General features: G+C 33.2%; 1 protein-coding gene across 3 annotated transcripts in view; it reads right to left on the bottom strand.

The window, feature by feature from the left end:
• Diaph2 (diaphanous related formin 2) overlaps nucleotides 1-22989 on the bottom strand; it is a 730565-nt gene that overhangs the window by 494356 nt on the left and 213220 nt on the right. For all 3 annotated transcript variants that reach the window (XM_051142209.1, XM_051142210.1, XM_051142211.1), the window contains 2 exons: nucleotides 22254-22559; nucleotides 21319-21433 (listed from right to left, as the gene is read on the bottom strand). In XM_051142209.1, the coding sequence (XP_050998166.1) occupies nucleotides 21319-21433; nucleotides 22254-22559 (421 nt within the window). The remainder of the gene's footprint in view (nucleotides 1-21318; nucleotides 21434-22253; nucleotides 22560-22989) is intronic.

Genomic DNA, 22989 nt, shown 5'->3' with positions numbered 1-22989 from the left:
ACCATCAAATTCAACTAATATTGGCATGATAAGGAAGGTGAATATCATTATACACGGTTTTATCAGCCATATTCACAACAAAGAAGAAAATATTGAGAACCTCTGGTATCGTCCAGATACCATTGATACTGGGATGATAATGAAGGTGAGTATCATTCTACAGGGTCATATCAGCTTTATTACCCAAAAAGAGATAAAAATGGAGAACTTTGACAAAGCTAGTTTCATGTCAGGAAAGGAAAGTTATAATTGAGGAAGCAGAAGGAACAACATATCAGAGTCAGGAAAGACTGCAGGCACTGTGGTGGGATACAGATATGAAGGAAGAGACCTTAGAAAGTAGACTCACTATTGTCAAAGTTTAGTGTCTAATCAAAATCTCAGTAGGGAACACCCAGGCAATAAAAAACCAGAATAGAATGCCAGACCCTCCATTGTTACTGTGTTCAAGGAAAAGATTTCTCAGGAGGTTGAAATGAAAAAAGTGGTTTCAAAGTCTAATGGAAACCACTTTTTTATGTTGTGTACCTTTATATGTTCTCTAGAATAAGATTTCCTTTTTACCTTAGTTAAATTCACACCATGAAATAAGAATTATTTGAGTGGGACAGAATTCAGCACAGTCTAGAACAAGCCATAGATAACATTTTGACAGAGAAATGTTTATACGATGCTGAGTGGTTAAGAGCACTGTCTGCTCTTCCAGAGATCCTGAGAACAATTCCCAGCAACAACATGGTGGCTCACAACTTTCTAAAACAAGGATCTGATGACTGTTATGGCATGCAGATGTACATGCAGATAGAACACTCTATTTGGGTATACAGAATATAAATAAATAGATGTTTCAAAAGAGTATTTAAAAACTAGATATACAAACCATGTACTGACAATAAATCATAAAAATTTTTTTAAACAAATCTTTCCCTCAAAAGTATTTTTAACACTTCTAAACATTAAACCAATACTCACATTAATGAGGTAGATGTGGTTATTTATTTTTGTATAGAGAACTGAATCCTGGTTTAATGTTTGATACAGGACATATGGAATATACAATGTTTCTCCAGGTTGATATTTTAAGCTTATAAATTGTTGATGTTGAAAATGCTACTATGTATAAATGCATACTAGAAGATGCCAAAAGAATGTTGTGGAGGTTTGAATGAGAAATGTCCCTCATAGGCTGCAGTATTTGAACATTTGTGTTCCAGTTGTGGGTGCATAGAGAGGCTGAGGAGGTATGGCTTTATTACTGGCTGTGAGCTTTAGAACTAAAACCCTTGCACCATTTTAAGTTCCATTTCTCTATTTTCTACTTGTGGTTTAGATGTGCAAACCACATTCTAGGAAGCTGTGATCTAGGACACATATACACAATTGACAGCATAGTAAAACATAAATGAGTCTTCTAAATTTTGGATAGCTTGATCTTCTACAGGTCTTATGTATGGTGCACAAATGCTATTGTGAGTTCATGTGTGAAATGATCTGCTGTGTCCCTAAAACACAATTTGATTGCAATGAACCAATAATCCTAGCTCTTACTATTTTTCTATACCGTCTTCTATGATGATACCAGAACCGTAGGAAGAGAATGTGATAAATTTGGGGAGATTTATTTGTCAAACAAAGTGTAAGACACTAAAGCAGCATCAGTTATCATACCATATATAGATGACTATGCACATTTTAAATTCCATTTATGTTTATGATACCACTTCTAGGATACAGAAAACCAAGATAATAAAATTGTATGACATGTTTTCTGATTTACTAATTCAAAACAAAGACAAATACCAAACACACAATGGAGACCAGTTGCCTCAATAGTTGATATTAAGCACTCTTTCTTTTTATGAAAAATTATATAATTTATTCAGATACATCACAAGATTGTTATCCTGTTATCAGCTCCCTTGTATCTTCCAGTTATCACCCTCCTTCCCTCTTCTACCCTATGGTATACCTCTGACAGGGAGGGGGACCTCCTTCCCCACCTTCTGACAGCAGCCTATCAGGCAGGTCTCACACTGATAGCCTGCATCCCCTTCCTCTGTGTGCCTGGATGGTTTCCGCCTGGGAAGTGATCAAATTGCAGGCACCAGAGTTCCTGTCAGAGGCAGTCCCCACTCTCCCCACAACCATGGAAAATGAACTGTCCACGGGCTATATCTGAAGAGCGGGTCTAGGTTTACTGCATGCATTGTACTTGGTTGGTGCAACAGTTTGTGTGGGGCCCCCTGGGACCAGAACCAGAAGGACTCGGTGTGGGGTTCTGTGAAATACTGAAAAAAAAATTTCACATTTTTCTAATTCAATTTTTCTGTGGGATAATTTTACTAGAGAAATGGATGAATTAGAAAGCCTTTTATGATCTAGCATAAATGGTAGCATAGTTAACATAACATTTCAAGATTAATAGGAATAATAATAATTATTATTATTATTATTATTCTCAACTTTCAGAAAAAGGAAACGGATAACTTCTTAAATTTTCCTGTACATAGGATACATTCACACCTGGAAAGAAAACTTTGGCATATGTTATTTTTATTTTAAGCCACTTAGTATACAAACCTCAAAGAAATTATCCATAATTCTTTTTAATTAGTTTTGTTTTTATTTTAATCAAAGGAGATTTCATCAATATACTCTCAGTCCCTCACGGGATCATAAAGAATATAAAATAAGTACAGATTTAGTTGGAATAAGAATAAAATTCTCCCACCAGAGAAAAAATGTTCAGTTTTTAATTAATCATTCCTAGTATACAACATGACTTTAGCCTGGAGTAAATCAAAAGAAACACTTAGAGGTACAGCATTCATTTGACCAAATAGTTAAACACAAGGGAGAAAAAGAAAAAGGTTGGCTTTACAGTCAAGTTAAAAGTAGCACAAACTCCAAGAATTTAAGCAAAGGTTAATGCTAAAATAATATAGTTTACCACCATATAACAACACTAAACTAATCTAAACAGCATCATATTTAACTATGAAAATATTAGCAGAGTACACATTGGTGGTTTGTCTTCATTAACACAATATTTTAGCTTTCTAACTGTTCTTTCCACCAACACTATCATCTTCACCATTTTCTAACTTGATAACTAGAATTGCATATTCCTTATATAGTATTAACTTTGGCTCAAGTCACAGATTTATGAGGAATTTAATCACTTGCTGTTTGTGGCCAGCATCTAATTAATCAATGATTCTTTTGTCACATGCTTTTGAAGATAAGTTTTCAAATTCCCTAACTCTAATTTTTAATTACTTTTCATTATCATTACATTTAGTCCCCATTCTAAGTTATTTCCCATCATATTACTATGTTACCTCATTTGGAATGATTAATACTACTAGAATTTCAGAGTGATTTCATTACATGTTTATTGATGTTTCCTTTCTCTAAGCCTATAAATTCTAAACAAGCCAAAATCACACCTACCTTGATTACAACTATATATATCCTTTAAGGCTTTAAACCCCTACCCAGATCTAGCCAATGGTCAGAACATTCTCCACAGTTGAGTGGAGAGTGGGATATGACTTTCTCACATACTCTGGTGCCTCACATTTGACCATGTTCCCTGGAGGGGGAGACCTGGTGGCACTCAGAGGAAGAATAGCAGGTAGCCAAGAAGAGACTTGATACCCTATGAGCATATACAGGGGGAGGTAATCCCCCTCAGGAACAGTCATAGGGAAGGGGAATAAGGGGAAAAGGGGAGGGAGGGAAGAATGGGAGGATACAAGGGATGGGATAACCATTGAGATGTAACAAGAATAAATTAATAATAAAAAATTTTTAAAAGATGGCTAACCCTGGCATGTGGCACATACAGAGTAAATACTTACTATACAGATTTGTAAAGTTAAGAATGCACACAAAAATGAATGTACTGTTTATTATAAAGGGACTCATATTTTCTGAAAATAAAAATACTTTTCTCAAAATATATAAGCAGTTAAACAATCACTAATTTTATAAAACGAATGCCTACTAAGGAAGTACTTCACGTATATTATCCCAGTAGTCTTTATTATTAGTTTACTTTTGCTATAATTGTTTACTCCATTTACATTTCTTCTCCCATTTCGAAACTTCAAGATAGAGCTCACATGATTTTATATAGTTAAAATGCAATAATGCGGTTCAAATAAAAATGAGCCTGGAACTAAAATGACAATAGATATTCTCAAAACTAAGCAGGTCTTTGGAAAATATTCTCCATATTAATACCCAGTGGTTGATATTTAGACATCAATTGTAGCCTGTGTAAACAACATATAGAAAAACTAATGATTCAGTCTCTTGAAAATTCCTTAAAGGAGCTGGAAACAATGCTTGTCTTAGGTTAAAGTTAATAAGCAAGGCTTAAAAGACAGACAAACAAGAATACTAACAGGACACAAAAAGTTAAATTCTCTCTCCATTACTGAGAATATAGCTATTTATTGTGGGTGTTACAGACTGAAAGGAAAGTTAGACATGTTAGTAAAGAATAGTAGTATATGACTTGTGATTCAAATGTGCTATCGATTTGTTGACTAAGCAAAGAAGACAAATCATTGCTTACTAATGGAATTTATTATTGTATACATCTTGTAAAATGTACTGTTTATAAAAAGAAAATTTGGTATAATAGTCAAAACATTACATAGTCAATAAAATAATATTTGTTTTAGCTGGTGAATTTATTGAAAGTTTTTATTTAATCACAATAGTGTCTATCTTCCTAGACAAGAATAAATACTAAAATGCTAAATTATTATAAGGAAACATAAAGATATGTAAATATACATTATCAATAGCACTTTGCATCAAAGTCCATACTTATACCCTCATTATCAATGACTAAAATTTAAAATAATTCAATTACATCCTGAAATTGGAAGCAAATATGACATCTGAAAATATAGGAAATTGGAAGATCAGAAAAAAATAACTAATAGCCTTAAATACAGAAATTGTATAATTGATCAGGTGATTTTAATACAGAAAATGAAAACAATACAACAAAGCTCATGTTAATAACTAATTCAGCAATGTGTTATAAAATTCAGCTTTTTGTAACAGTTAAATAGTTTATATTTTTCCATAACATTTCAACAGTTTGACATAGTATAAGAAAGAATTTGGACAAGGTGATATATTGATTTCTTTCATTCAAAATTGCATGCTGGCATGCCTGAAATTGCCAAAACGGTCTCCTCATGCCAAGTGTTTTTGAATGACTTTGGAACTTAAAATCCCATACTTTAAAAGACTGTGAGAAATGCATTAATATTTACATTATAATCATGATAATATAATTTAGGTAACAATATTACAGTATTTTAAGCAGCCACGTGAGCTGCAAGCTTGCAGTGCACATTAAAAACATTACTGATAGACTCTAATATCAAATAGCCCTCCTTCTAGTAAAAATGAATGGTAGAGAGTATCTCTTTCACATCAAAAGAAAGATTAATACTGGTTCAGAATGTTTAGCTTCAGACATAACTGTAAAATAAATTTGGAAAACATCTTTACTTTTAACATAAAAGAATCTTGCAGTCGTTTCTATAGAGCCCTTTTGGTAAGTGTATTCAATTGGAAGGTTAAGAAAATAGAAACCTTTGTTTAAGTTTTTCATTTTCTTTCAAAATTGCACATGCCATCTTCAATATCTGATCCAAAGAGTTACACTTAGATTCCAAGAATGAAAAACACGGCTCAGATTCAAAACTAACTCAGTGACAGAAAATGTAGATCATCTGCAAATGCCTTCTTAGAGCTTGCTGGTCTAACTGGATGTCTACATGTAGAAAAATGCAATTAGACCCTTATTTGTCACCATGCACAAAACTCAAGTCCAAGTGGATTAAAGACCTCAACTTAAAACCAGAGACATTAATTCAGTTAGAGGAAAAAGTGGGGAAGAGCCTGGGACACATAGACACAGGAGACAACTTCCTGAACAGTACACCAACAGCCCAGGCCTTAATGTCAACAATTAATAAATGGGACCTCATGAGGCTGAGAAGCTTCTGTAAGGCAGGAGACACTGTCAGTAGAACTAAGAGACAGCCTACAGACTGGGAAAAGATCTTCACCAACCCTTCATCTGACAAAGGTTTAATATCCAAAATATATAAAGAACTGAAGAAATTAAACACTACAAAACCAAACAACCCAATTGCGAAATGGGGCTTGGAACTTAACAGAGAATTCTCAACAGAGGAATATCAAATGGCTGAGAAACACTTAAAGAAATGCTCGTCCTCGTTAGTCATCAGAGAAATGCAAATCAAAACAACACTGAGATTCCATCTTACACCCATCAGAATGGCTAAGATCAAAAATTCAAATGACACCACATGTTGGTGAGGGTGTGGAGAGAGAGGAGCACTCCTTCATTGCTGGTGGGAATGCAAACTAGTACAACCACTTTGGGAAGCTATCTGGCGCTTTCTCAGAAAAATGGGAATAGGGCTTCCTCAAGACCCAGCTATCCCACTACTTGGAATATACCCAGAAAATGCCCTACCACACAACAGGGACATATGCTCAACCATGTTCATAGCTGCTTTATACATAATAGCCAGATCATGGAAACAGCCTAAGTGTCCCTCAGTAGCAGAATGGATAAAGAAACTGTGGTACATTTACACTATGGAATACTACTACTCAGTTATTAAAAACAAGGAATTCCCGAAATTTGTGGACAAATGGATTGAACTAGAAATTATCATAATGAGTGAGTTCACCCAGAAGCAAAAATAGACAAACGGTATATACTCACATATATAAAAACACTAGTCCAAGGGATATGTACCATGAAAAACTTTACTTACCAAGAAAGTGGGTCAGAGGAGAGGACACCCTATTGAGACTCTAGGTGAGAGTAGCACGGAAGAATGGGGAAATACTAGGACCCACAGAGTCCTGGAAACCTACAAGAAGAACTTTATGACAGGCAGATCTGTGTCCTGGGGTCCTCCTCAAACTAAGGCACCAGCCAAGAGTATATAGGCAGTAAACTTTGAACCCCTACCAGGACCTAGCCGATGAACATGATATTCTCCACCGTTGAGTGGAGAGTGAGATGTGACTCTCACACGAACTCTGGTGCCCCTTTTCTGACCATGTCCCCTGGATGGGGAGGCCTGGCGGCACTCAGAGGAAGGATAGTAAGTTACCAAGAAGAGACTCGATATTCTAAGAGCATATATATGGGGAGGAGGTCTCCCTCAATTACAGACATAGGGGAGGGGAGAAGGGGGAAAGCGGGAGGAAGGGAAGAATGGGAGGAAACAGGGGAAGGGCTAACAATCGAGATGTAATATGAATAAAATAATTTTAAAAATGTAAAAAAAAAAAAAAAAAAAAAAAAGACATCCAGGGCAAGTCCCTTCCCTTCTCTCATGCTAATCCATGCTACCAAATGAACTGCAGAGCTGAGGAGCCTTGGCTCAGCTAAATGGCATAGGACTATGCGTTCTTCCATATATACTTTATATCCACAAAAAGGAACCTATGTTAACAATTATACATTTCTGACACCATGTGAATAGACTAGAAGCTGACAGTCTTCTAATTAAAATCACCAAACTCAAATGAAGCTGTGCTGCGTTCTATTGAGTCAATTAATCTCCCTATGACATTATGGAGATAATAAAATTATTTTAAAGTTATCTATTTATGAGGCTTAATAGAATAAATAATGCAACATATCCACAATAATGTTAGGTAACAAATATCTTATGAATCAAATCCATTCTGACTATGCTACACATTCCATCTTCAGTTAAGAATGTATTTTTGTATCAAAAATAATAGAGTTCACAGAATATATACTACTCTATTGAAAGGCACCACGTTGGCTAGAGATCTAAATGAATGTATTAGATTTTAATAAAGTAATTTACATGTATTTATCACAATTTTAATAATATCAGTGAGAGGTACTGTAATTGAACAAACAAATAAGTGTTAAATCAAGTTACAAATAACAACAGATGGAATTAAGATAATCTGCAAAAACATAGTCATGCAATTTAAAACAACAACCAAAACAGAACACATCCATAGTAATTCCTATTTCCATGAAGGAATTCAGAGACAAATATATAATGTCATATAATATGTGATGTAGAAGAAAATTATTGTCTGAAAATGGACCTATGCAGCAATTATTTCTTTTCTCCTCCTACTGGCAAAATTTAAATTATTTTAGTTAAAAATAAATGTTTTTCCCTTTTGTAGGAGATTGCAAGTAGGCATAGGCTAAATATCTCAAAATATAAGTAGAATTACTTCAAAAATTGCTTTTTCCTTCATATCCAAAGGGATGGAAACTTATTTTATTTTATTAAAACAAAGCCCCTACCTACATCATAAAATTACTTAATTTTAAGAAGGAGAACTTATTTTTAGCTACTAATAAAATTTTTATGGACCAGAAAAAAACATTAGATTACTGCTTATTAATGAAGGTCCAGTCTAATTAATTAAACTTATTTACAAATATTTATAATGAAGTAAATAACATGCAATATGTAAACATTGATACATAATTATAATCTACTCACCACAAAAACTTATATTTTAATAGATTATTGCATCATAAAGAGCTGATAATAAAAATAAACATATAATTTAATATTATACTTAAATATAGTTATATTTTGTGAAAACTTGTTTTAAAAAATTATTTTAAAAATGCATGTTATGGTGCTGGGTAAGTAACTCAACTGGTAGAGTGTCTGCTTAGGGAATAGGAAGTCCTGGTGTTGATTCTGACCTCTAACGTCTCATGCACTAGGTGTGGTAGAGCAAGCATATACTCTCTGTACACAGGCGTGTTCTAGTAACCTGGAAACAGAATAATCAAATACTCAAAGTCAACTTTGGTTAACATTAAGATCCAGACCAGCCTAGGATTCATGTGACTATTAGAAAAAAATGAAAACAGAAAAATTAAGAGGCCTATAGTAATAAACAGTTCCTAGACACTGCTATTACAGAAACCTAGCATTATACCATTGATATCCATTATAGAAATGGCTGCTTAAAATAATCAACACCTTAAGTTATCTTTTCTATCTATATGTGGCCTATTATTTAAATTGTTTTCGGTATCACACTAATATCAACAAGACCTTAAATCAATGCTCAATGGGTCAGACAGATTTGTTCTAAGTATGGACATAAACATTGCTCCAGCCAGTTTTTATCGGTTTTACTGGTCAAAAAATGCATTAACCACAAATAGATGAAATGATGAAATTCAAAAAGTATTATTAATGGAATCAAAACAGCATCATGTCCTACTGATTACAGAGGTAGCTTCATTAGTTAGCGAGGGTCAATATTATTTTCTAGCGTTCTGAACACACTAGTAAAACCCCACAGTGTTCATAGGTTAGATTTGTAAACAAACATGAAAACTAATATAGCTAGAATTATTAGAAATCAAAAAACTGCTTGAGGAATATCAGAGTTAAGCTTTGCTCTCCTATGAAATACTACAATGTAGCTACCATGTACCTGAAAACCCTGTATCTAATCTAAGAAATTCTCACAATTTTATATTTATATGCTTTCCGTAATGGCCAGAAATAGATTAAGAAACTGTCAAGTTGTATTACTACTAAAATGAATGCCATGTTGGAAGCTGCTAACCTGCAATTCCGGTTTACTAGGGTAATTAATTTTATTCCTTCTCAAGTTTCTGATGGGGTTGAAAATCAGATAGTTTAATTTTACAATTAAGCTTCTTTGTTTAAGGGTTAAAATGTTTTTAGGTCTAGATAGATGTTTTAATTTGATAATGATGAGATATGATAGATATTGATTTACATTCAGAATTTCAGATGCACCAAGATAGGAAAGATGTTTTCTTCAAGGCTGCCAAATACAAATAGCCAAAACATTATGAATGTAACATTTATATAATTCCTGATTGTTTTGTGGTTTTCCTTGCTGTATGTAGTTTGTTGTATATATGTGTAATAATATAAATGTATATGTAAAATTAAATAAAAATATTTTAGAGCTATATTCTCATTTATCATAAGCTATATTAACATTTGATAATGCAATCAATTATTAAAACACTTAAATTGACAGTACTGAAGAAAAAAGAGCATGTGAACAGAATGAAAATGTCAATAATTAGCAGGCCTGTCATGTCATACTGTAGGAGCAAAGAGAAATAAGACTTAGGAGAGGAGTGATACCATCTTTATTGTTGTTAATGCAACAAAAGGTAATCACAGAAGCTTCTTCTTTCCCAAGAAAATTATAAATATCCTAATGGCATCACGTATTTCAGAGTTCCTTCTTTTGTTGCCTTCTATTAAAAACAATTACATGCTAGGAAACAACACTTTTCTCACGTATTGCCAGGAGCATGTCATCAGTCTATTCTTATCACATGAAGCCAGACACAGACAACTTTAAGTAAGCCATTATAATAAAGGAGACATTGATAATTCACAATAGTTACATTTGCCATTTGATATTATCACATATTTTGCTGAGGCTCCTCTAAGAGTAATTTGAATTAGAAATTATCACCCTTAAACTCATGTCAATGACTCATAAAGAGCATTAGAAAATGGTGTTAGTATGCATAATAGTATGAATCTTTGTCACACTACAACGAAAACAAAATTTGCATGGAGAATTTCCAAGGATAGGAAGTAACTTCAATATTTCTCCATCCTTTTTTATTAGCTTTATATTGAGAGACATGGTTCAACACACTGTAAAGCATTTATTGTATGAATTGCCTCAGTCCGCTTCATACCCTTATGAGTATATTTTAACTAGGTTTATGTTTAGGGGGCATCATAAGACAAAGAACTACAGAGAACTAGGGAGCAATGATGGTCTTCAACAGTTCGTTACCCAATATCAAATGATAAGCCCTGAGCATATGTACACAGAATATTATACAGGCTAAACAAGTTGTATTTATACATTTAGGATGCACACATACAAGAGTCCCCCAACAACAACAATATCAATTGAAGAAAAATAGACCATGAACTACAAAGGTAGCAGAGGAGGTACATAGGAGGGACTGGATGGAGAAAGGTGAGAAAAAAAATAATAAGGTTATATTATACATTTAAAATATTACTATGAAAATTTTAGAAAAGATATATACACTAATTTCTTACATAAGCTATATAGGGTATACAAGAAGAAGACATGTCAAAGGACAAGACAGTGGGGTAGGAGGTTTAGGGGAGAGGAACAGGGCAGAAGGAGAGGAAGGATGGGAACAGGAAGATAAGAGTGGGCAGATGACACTGGGGATGTAGTGTAAATAAATTATAATTAATAAAAAATAAAAATGAATTCAAACATAATATCTAGTTTTGGTCATGTTGGAAGGATAAGGCCATGGGGTAGGTTTCCAATTCAGATACCTGATAATAGAGCTTTAAATGAGTACACTTACACTACGGAGACAGGCGATAATCCTTATAAGTATGAATCTGTGAAGTCAGGCTATATACATGCAACTGATTTCTATATCTTTGCTTTGGAGTAGGCACAAAAAATCATAAAGCACGCAAGCCATGCGGCCAGGCTGCCTGAGTTCTCTTTCTATGCTCAGTAGAAGCAAAAAGCAACATCAACAACAATAAACCAAAACAACAACAACAACAACAAATACCCAAAAGTAACAAATAGGGTCTCCATTAATAGTATCTGTAGCCTCAAATATACAACAAAGTATGATAGTCAAAGTAATGATTTAAATTATAATTACTTAATTTATTGGCTAAGAGAGCCATAAAATTAAAGTGCTTCTAACCTGTAAGTCTCTCACCAAAGCACAGATACTTCATGAGATTCTGCAGGTTGTTCATATAAATTAATATGCCACTTGCATTTACAAGTTTGTTTGACACCCATGCACCAGATGTGCTTGATCACACATAGGAAGAACACAGGAAGGAATAACATTAGAATGTATGCTTGCCCCCAATTGGAGAAAGGTGGAGGTATGTAGCCTTGTGGCTTTGCCTTTATAAGTACCTGGTCTACACAGTTTGTGTCTATTTTCTGGGAATTGAGGAATGGTCCTGGTCAGAGTTCATCATATTGGCCAGTATTTTACTAAATCTTTCTTCAAATTTGGCTCAAAAATTGTGGTAGTGGTCGTATTCTTGACCAGAAAGATCAATAAAGGTTAAGTAAAACTATTCATGTAAACACTCTTCACATAACCTAGTACATGCCAACTATCTAGAAGTAGTAATATATGATCGGGAAATTATCATTCTTTTTGGGAGGATGAGTATCAAGAAGGTTTCTCTATATAACCCTCCCTGGCTGTCCTTGAATTCTTTGTAGACAAACATGGCCTTAAATTCATAGAGATCAGCCTGCCTCTGCCTCCTAAGTCCTGGGATTAAACTCATGAGCCTCCACCATTACCCAGTGAATCTGTCAATCTTATTATGAGTCTATTATATACATTTATCTTTACTTACACAAAACTCTTCTGATATTTCCTTATTATTTATATTTTTAAATTGTTTAACTAGTAGTAACAAGAAATTGAAATTTCTTCAAACCTAAACAACAAATTACTAAAGAAACATTTGTTTCAGCTAAGTTTTCTATATTTAATAGTGGATCAAACATACTTTAAAAAATATTATTAGTTCCAATGTGTTAGTAAGTTCTTCTGATTTCAGCACAGGAAGGCATAGCAGAATTATAATAAATTTTAGGCTAGCCAGAGTTACATAGTGAGACCTAAATTGGAACTAGAGAGATGGCTCCTTTATTAAAAGCACTAGTTTCTCCTCCAGAGGATGCAGGTTCTGTTTTGAGAACTCACATGGTGGAGTATAAATGTCTGGAATTCGAGTTCCAAAGACTAACACCCTCTTCTGGCCTCAGCATATAAGGGTGCACAGACATACATTCAGGCAAAATATCCATTCACATACAATAAAAATAAATCTTGAAGAAAAAAAACAGAAAGACAATATTTTTTTCTAGGATAAAACAAATACTAGCCACTTTCAAAATTAAAATTTAGTTTTCACATTTGAAAACTTGGAGAACTTATAATGCAGCAAAGCAACAAACGAAGAATTTTATACATACAAGTACAGAAAGGTAAAATTAAAAATCTCCAAATGAGGTAAAACATTATCTCTGGGAAATAAATGTGTAAATTAACACTATAAGCAAACAGAAATAAGCAAGATTTTAAGCATATTTCCAGTTTTTAGTCAATGATAAGACGGATATTGAAGAGACACATGTGGTTATATATATACATGTAAAATATATATGAATATATGTATTTTACTAGTGATTAAATATGAACAACAAGAATATATTAATAAGCATATATATGCATATGTTTATGGTTGCCTGTACGTATAATAAAAACACACTGTTTATATTGTGTGAGCTACTTTTTGGTATTAGCTTTGGTGTTATAAACCTAAATGTATATAACTGCAACTCGTTTGAATATTCTTCACTCAACAGATTTACATGTGCAGGACATTGTAGTATAGTCTAAGAAAACTAGAGTAAACAAAGAGTTTAATTCCTTCAATCTCCAAGACTGAAGGAATTAAGTGTGTAATTCCGGACGCGAAAAAAAAAAAAAATGACACCATACTGAGAAGACCGTATTCTAATAAAAGTGCCACATGAAAAGTTACAGGCAACATGAAAACATGGTAAAAATAAGTTCACAGATACCTAGAGATTCTTATAACAGATTCCAATCCAGGAAATAGGGAGAGCTAAAATGCAAATTGCCTAGAAGTTCATGAAATATTTTTATTGTCCTTAATAAGACAACAAATAATCAGTTAAACGTTCTTCCCATGTGAATGCCATGAACACAACAAAGCAGACAGTAAAATGAGCTGAAGTTTACTAAAGAAAGAAGTGTCATAACACTTGTGGAGTGTCCTAAAGCTCAAGCCTTGGCTGAGAACTGCCAGGATTTCCTATACTGTAGAAAATAAATGCAGGTGTGTGTGTGTGTGTGTGTGTGTGTGTGTGTGTGTGTGTGTGTGTGTGTGTGTGTGTGTGTGTGTATGTGCGCGTGTACATACACTGGAGCATGTGTGCCTGTGTGTGTGCATGTGCATACACGTTTCCTCTTCTTTTTCAGTGCTGAAGATAGCCAGGATCTAATGCATGCTAGAGAGAGCTATATACCAACCACTAAATGTGGGTTCTGATAATCTGCTAATTGAGGCAATAATCTGTGATATGAGAATTATTACCAATAATGATTGGAAATATTTAAATGACTTCAACATGATGGATCTATGCAATGTAATAATCTGCTATATGTATAAAAATATTTTTGAAGTTACACTTTTGGATTGGATGTACTATTTCCAATACAACATCTGTGGTGATTTATAATAAACATATAACAATACATTTACGTTATAAGACATTAGAAAGCATTTTAAAGCAATGATATTAATGATAAAATAAAAATAAACACAATTTAAGCTACTAGAAAACTGTTATGCTCACATATTTATGACTAATGTCTTAATAATGAAAAGCTAAACTTACAATCGTCAAAAAAGGACTTAGTGTGGGCATTTCATGTATTCAATGATTCAGCAAGGCTGAATTTCTCTAATTTAAATATACTTGCCATACACAGAAACTACTTGCTCCTACTTCCTGTACAAGAAAAAGTCTAAGATTACTTAAATATATACAAAGCTCCATACTATTTTGGAGCTGTGCATATATCTGTTAAAATTTATACAAGATTCAATGTAATTTATATTTGTCAAAATAAGAAAAATTTACCTAGAATAATAATTCAAAATGAGTGACAATATCACATTTTTAGACATTATTAAAAGACCACATATTATTTTGCTTAGTCCACACACTGTTTAAAAGTCAAAAACCAGGGGCAGATAGCCTCAAGAAAATACATTCGTGCAAAACATCTATAATGTTATACATCTAATTCCAAAAGTTTCTAATAAAAATTGATTTCATTACTTTATACATGTATCCACTCTATATTATCAGACAAATGCTGCCACAAAATTACATTCTTCCATTAATTTCCACAAAATAGACCCAAAATCATCGGGCAATATTTTTGGTGTCACTTTCCATGAAGGTAATGACACAAAAAAGAAAGCTTTAGTCATGAAAAAAATAAATAGCTTTATTTTTTTCAGAAAATAATTTACAACTTGCTAGCCCTGGGTCCTGCTCTGAATAAGTGTCTTTAGTGCCAGGGTAATAGGATGAAACAGTTCACAAGATAATACAATATATGTGGTACTAGATCATTAACTGTGTGAAAAAGAGCTCTGTTAAACTATGCAACAAAATGCGTAAATTACTAAGGGCAGAAAAGGCATTAATGCTCATTGTTACAACATACAAAAGTCATTAAAAACAAACCTTGGCTCAAAATCACATTTATGTCACTTTGTACTAATAAAACAATAATAAAATATCTAGAGTTGAAATGAAGATTAAGTATAATATGTATTCAAGAAAATACAGCTTTTGAGATACATCAGATGTGACTACTATTAATTTTGGTAATCACTGTAGTAATGGTGTTAAAAATGGAAGTATTACAATCAGTAAGGACAGCCATTTTAAATTCTTCTTGTTTAAAAAGAAGAAGGTAGTCTATCTCAACATCTCTCTTTTAAGTTGGCTACTTGTAATGATATGTTCCTCTGTCTCTAAAATTCCTAATTACCACCTTTACATAGAGGAATGATAAACTGATGATAGAAAATGCAAGTATAAAAAAATTAGTGTGCGTGCAATCCTAAATTAGAACTCTTAACATGTTAATAATAGGAAGGGGACTATGGTAGGTAGCAATGATAATCAATTTATAGAAATCAAAGGGATGAAAATATAATGAAATAATGGAATTGATGATAGGTTTTTTAAAGGACTGAATGTTATTATTGCTAATGTTCCCCCTAAAATCCACATGTTAAAATCTAAGCGTCAAGGAGATGGTATGAGAAATGCAGTATTAGTGATTCTGTCACAGAGGAAACTCCAGAAAGAAACTAGTCATTCCACCATGTACACACATGTGTAGGCATCCTTCACAACATCCAGTGCTGGATCAGGAATTACTCATCTCCATAACAGAAAGAAATATGTGTCGTTAAGATGATAAATTACAGTTGGGCACTTGTGGCACAGGACTTTAGTCCCAGCACTTGAGAGGCACAGTCAGGAAGATCACTATGAGTTCAAGGATAGGGTGGTCTACAGAGCAAGTTCTAGGACAGCTATGGCTACACAAAGAAACCCTGTCTTGAAGAATGGCAAAAAAAAAAAAAAAAAAAAAAAAAAGACACTATTTCTCTCTGGGGATATTAACACCATTGTATAAAGAGTGTACACACTGAGACTTACATCTCATTATTGTAAAGCCAATTACAAATTATTTTGTATTATGAAAACAATCATGAATTACATTTTAACATTCTTTTGTCTTTTCATATCTACACTAAATATAAAAAAATTGTGCTAAGAAATCAAGCAACATTTGCTAATTTCAAGGCCAGCTAACTTATTTTAACTGGAAAAAATCAATTTAAAATATCTTTTTAAAAGAAAATAAAATAATTTTTACACACACATCATTAAGCTGTGTTCTACGAAAATCTGAACTGTATATCCGATATTTCAAATATTAAAAGTGAAATTTATCTGCACTTAAAATATTTATAACACATCATTTTCTGTTATTATTAAACCTAAACTGCGCTGTAGAGATATATTATTGAAGAAGCTGTTTTATTGCCCTCTTATGTTTATTTCTTATATTACCTCCAAGCAACATTAAAACCAAAGAAATTGCTTACAAGTTCCAAACACGAACTATCTTTGTTCTTCTTAAAGCCTCTAGAGAACCCTAGAAATTCTAATTAGAATTAGCAGTTATAAGCTACACATTTCATTATTATTTCACTTTTAGTTAATATTAACAATCATTACTTTAATTCTTATATAATATTATTATCTATAATTACCGTACTTTTAAAAGGCAAAATAACACTATCATTGTAGCCCGAATGGTTATATATCTCCAAATATCAACTAAATGAATAAAATATAACTAGAAAACATACAAATTCCAATTGGCACAGATATAATGTATATTCAGAAAGATGACAAGATCTTCTGCAACTGCTCTTCTTTGTTCACATATATACATATATGTATGTAAATGTTTGTATTTCCTTAATATAGAAAAATGTTGAACTACATTTTTGCATCGTGGTATTATGAGGGCCTATAAGAACATAAATATCATAATAAGAAAAACACAGCATTTGAAAACTAGGAAAGACTTTACAGATGATAAAAAGAATTCATACTATTTGGGGGCATCATTGTCCTTTGCCTAGGCTACTGATATTTACTCACCATTAGTAAGATCTGTCATACAAAGTCAACATTCATGACTTATCTATGCACTAAAAACCGAGGGTTAATCATCAAGATCTGGCATCTAATATAAAGAATACGGGTTAGGAATTAAGATTCCTGCTGAAAATATCATGCCAGGAATGAAAATGAATCTGACACCAGAAGATTCATCCTCTAGGAGTGTTACACAAATTTCATAGTATTTGTTTGGCCATTTCTATCAGTTGTTGAAAATGCTATAACCAAAGTGTGGACAGATTGAGAATTTCCGTCCAATTCTGGCTAAAACTGTTTATAAATTCACTTTTAAGTTTCTGTATTTCATCAGAAATGTGGGCAAATGTTCAGACAAGTCTTACAGCCAGTGGCTCTGCTCACAGTAATACAAAAAGAGCAAACCAACATCCTTCACTCAAGTTCTCACCAAGACTCCTCACTCCAAAGCTAGCAGCTGCTGCATGTGCTTTCAGCACAGTGTGTGCTTCTCTTCCTCCCACTGTTAAGTTAATAGGAGACCATAGGCTTGGAGCTGGCTCTAAACTTCCAGTTCAACCTAATTAGCATATATAGTTTTTGTAATGGCCAGATGAATTTCTACCAGTCACGAAGAGTCAAGCTTTCATCACAGAATGTTCAGAGAAGGCAAATGCCTAACTATAGTAAGCCTCCTGATTTCTGTTTCTGTGTCCATGTTTAGCACACAAAAGCTTGCTGCTCAAAGGAATGTGTTCTGACCCTGGGCATTACAAAATCCACAAGTAGTTCTGTGATCAAATAAATTGAGTTAGGTTTCAGTCGTCTAAATTTTTTATTCTTTGCTAATGCTGTTCCCTATCCAGAAAGACTTCTTTCCATCTTCCCCTACTGAAATGCTCATACCACCAGCCCTGTATTATTCATTTCTTCTGATTCTAAATTAGCTATATTATGTTTCCACAGCTTTTGGATTAAAAAGGTCTATTCTTCCATTTACTCTAACTTGGCTAAATGTTGTAATCTTCCCTTCTTGGTCAATAAACTATGAGGTCTTTGCTGCAGGGAAAAATATTAATTAGTTCTTTCCCAAGCATATACTAGGTATTTTACAAACTAGTTAAAAGGAATGAGATACACTCTCCCCTAAAATAGAACTAAACTGATTTTTGTTGGAAGACTAAACATAATTTTCTCTAAAACTGTAAGAATAAGTAATTCATACAGAAAGTATAATTTCATGAAAATTTTCTAATATTAAATATTTACAAATCTAAATATTATAGGTATTAAAACTGGTACATTTAAAGAATCTACTTAGCAATTCTAAGCTACTTTGAATTTTTAAACAGTCACTTGACAACATAGACTAGTAATGCTTTATAGTGCATTTAGTGAGGATGGAGACATGAGCTTTCCAACAGCCTTGCAGTAGGGGGTAGTTCTCAAAAGGTTTTGGAACACTGAGTCTAACAGCCTTGGAAATAGGTCTTAGAAACAACGGGTTGGTGGCTCATTCCGGAATGGTGCTGATTGAGCTGCAGTGAGCAATAGAATGGAGAAGAAAGTGGAGCCCTAAAGCTATGAGAGCCAGGGCAGGACAGCTTAAGTTTGCTGGAGCTAGCACCTCCTGCTGATTTCTTACTAAGTCTGCCATCTATTGACCAAATTTTGAATCAAGGCACTGTGAATGTCAAAGAACTTCAATTAGGAACTTCAACAGAAAGACAATCAATACTTAAGAGGGTTAATTAAAGCGTCAGTGTGTGTCACTAAAATTTGTTTAGTATATTGCATGCATGTACAGAATGTTTTATGATATTTAACTGATCCTGAAATGTACTTTCAGAAATAAATTAATGACACCAAAGAGTTCCACTTTCCTTATATGTACTTCAATATTCAAAATTAGCAAAATACAAGGACAATACAGGAGGTAAACTTTAAACCCCTTCCCAGATCTAGCCAATGGTCAGAATATTCTCCACAGTTGAGTGGAGAGTGTGATACGACTTTCTCACGTACTCTGGTGCCTCACATTTGACCATGTCCCCTGGAGGGGGAGACCTGGTGGCACTCAGAGGAAGGACAGCAAGTAGCCAAGAAGAGACTTGATACCCTATGAGAATATATAGGGGGACGTAATCCCCCTCAGGAACAGTCATAGGGGAGGGGAATAATGGGAAAATGGGGGGGGGGAGGAATGGGAGGATACAAGGGATGGGATAAACATTGAGAAGTAACAAGAATAAATTAATAAAAAATAAATAAAAGATAAAGAAAAAAAACAAAATTAGCAAAATAGAAGTAATGCCGCATAGACATTTGAACAACTAAACTTGAGGGGAATGGAGAGGCAGAATTCACAGCAGTGAGCATGTGATTTGAATAATTTTGTTTGGCATCATTCTGGTTTGATTAGGTTTTGGCAGGAGCATTAAGCATCCCTTCTTTTGTAACTGATTAGCTCTAGGGAATACCACAAGGAAGAACAGGACATTAATTTTACTCATAAACATTTGTAGAAACTATCAGTAACTAAAACAAAACACACATACCCAGCATCAGATAAATAAAAGATAAAAAACAAAAACAAATGAACACTTTAAGTATCTGTTAGATACCGAACAGTAAGTATGCCAGGTGATGAAATATTTATTCTCTGATTTAATTTTCCTACCTCATTAAACATTAGTCTGTTCACACCATGGATGAAGTCATCTAGTCAGTGGAAGTTGCAGTTGACAGAAGTAGGTGTCACTCTTTTTCAATAGCCTTTTTAAAGCAGGCTGCAGTTTGCACAACCATTAATAACTCACTATTGTAATGGATTCATTAAAAAATTCAGACATATACACTGTATGCTGGACATATACCCTAGTATAGCTCATGGTTTATCATTCTGTATCTAATTGTACTTTCTTTTTAAAATACAGAGTCCATGCTTACACAATTATTTGTATGGAGTAGGCAAACTATAACAAATAATAATTAAATTTAATAATATTTGTTTAAAATTCAAAGTTCATCAGAACACTATAATTAACACACATCTCTCTGAACCTTCTTCCATTCTGTTTCTCCAAACTGACAGTGCAACAAACAAGAAGAATGGTAAAAGCATTCACTCTGGGGAAAGCATGGAATGTTTCCAGTTAATAGTTGTAAAGACTGATTTACAAAGTGTAATGTCTACATTTAGCTGAATTGCCACTTCTGAAGTAACTAATAAAATCAGGGTAGTCAAATAAAATATAATCAACCACAATGACTAACTATGAAACTTACATATTACCTACATGGCATATGTAAAATACTTAAAGGTTTACTAGAGGTATAAACGTAAAGAAGATATGCTATTGTCATATCCACAATCATATTTCCTGAGTATCAAATTTTGATATTAATTCAGAACATATGCTCATAACAAAAACTATGAGATTTACTGGGAAATATGGTTAATAGGTAATAAACACTTAAAAAGAAAGGAAGTGTAAACCCTTTGGCACCAGTCTAAGTCTAATATCATCCTTGTAGTTCAGAGGTATTAACATCCCATGATACGATTGTTTTGTGTCATGGAAATCTACAAATTAATCATCTGTTACTCTGTAAAATGACAACTTTGTGAGTTACACCACAAGTATTGAATAATAAAGATGAAATCTGCACTTTAAGTTAAGTAATAATATTTATGCAAAATGAAATTGAAATGAGAAAGTTTTCCTTTGGTTACAAAATAAACTGTACCTAATACATGAATATATTCATATTTGACCCTGTTTACTGTGAGAAAACAATACATTCACACAACCTTAGAACATTTTAGAAGACAAATGAATTCTAATACATCAGGCACAAGAATTAATAATGTGTAAAAATAAAAGGTACCTTTCATCTGGGAAGCAAATGTCAAAGCCAATTTTGCAAATAGATCTGGATTCTCAAACTTTTCTTCTTTTACTTTTAGCCAGAAACAGTTTTCAGATATTTCTTTAGGCTCAATCTAAGACAAAAATAACAATGATAAATTTCATGTTGTTACGTCCTGTTTAATTTTTAAAAGACTCACTTGTCTTTGTTCATCTATCCACTAAATCAATTTCAAATATATAAAATTACACTCACAAATATTCAGAGGAACACTTATAATTCGTTTACTATGCAGAAAAGCTAACAATAGCAATGGCTCATACAGCAAAGCACATATGAAAATGCCTACTGAAAAGACCTTCAAAATAATATAGTATATTCCTCTTCAACTTGTGTACATTACTTTTATATGCATACATATTCTTATACCTAGTTTTTAAAAAATATTTCATATACCAAGTATAAGATTTTATTGTGAAATTTTAATACATGTACATTATAAACATTGTTTCAATTCACTCATCCCCTATCCCTCTTGTCCTCCTATTTGTTTGAGTCCAATTTTCTCTGCAAATTTGAAGTTTACAATGAAAAAAATACTTATTCTCTAAGGACAAACATTCCAAAGACAACAGGATGTTTACAAGTAATGATATTAAAAAATGCGAGTAGTTAATATTTACAATGATAACAGTATGAAATTCTTTTTATTTCATCATGTATTTCATGAATCTTTCAAGTTGAATTTCCTTTAATTTTACCACAATTTCAAATTATTTGGTAACTTTCCAGTTATCTAGGTTACATATTTAAAGAAGAAGCTAAGGTGGTAACCCACATAGGAAAGCAAGAATACCAGTAATCAATATATTAACAGCATATGATGCTGACTCACACCAACATTTTTCTCACACATTGTCAATCATGGAAAAAGCAACAAGTTATAGTCTTACCTTGGACCAATTGATTCTTTTCATGGCTACTTCAGGCTTATATACTTTTTTCTCCTTCATTCCAAAAGGTAACTGAATTGGTACTGGTAGGAGAGGAGGAATTCCTCCAGGGGGTGGTGGTGGAGGAGGTACTCCAAGCAAAGGTGGTGGTGGTGGAATACCAGGCATCCCAGGTAATGGTGGTGGAGGAGGAATTACTCCAGGAAGTGGAGGTGGAGGAGGTGGGGGAGGAGGTGGTGGTGGGCATGGTCCAGCACCTAGCAATGGAGGGGGTGGAGGTGGACCTGGAATTGCTGATGAAGCTCCCTGAAACACAAAGAAGTTGAATTCTTATGAGAAAATATAACATAAATTATATATATATATATATATATATATATATATATATATATTTGTTAAGTGTTCATGTTTTAAGATCACATATACCTATTTAAGATTTCCAGATTATATACATTATAGGTACCAATAAATACAAGTTTTTTTTATATATTAATGGAAGTTTTCAGTTTGTAAGATTTTTCTAAAAAAGTCTAATATAATGAAATAACAGTTTTCACTATAAATATAGCCAAAAAAGCATGGCATGTGTTTTATAACTATTAGCTGAGCTGATTAAAGTATGACAAGGTCATGGATTCAAATCTCTTGGGTGTCAATTAGTCTTACAGAAAGTTATTTCACAGTACCCCTATTTAGCTCTCTTCAAATATTGATGATTAATATTAAGTAGCATCCA

The sequence above is a fragment of the Acomys russatus genome, chromosome X (assembly GCF_903995435.1).
Source record: "Acomys russatus chromosome X, mAcoRus1.1, whole genome shotgun sequence".
NCBI lineage: Eukaryota > Metazoa > Chordata > Mammalia > Rodentia > Muridae > Acomys > Acomys russatus.
Note: the sequence above shows the minus strand (reverse complement) of the source record. Positions and strands in the feature narration are given on the sequence as shown.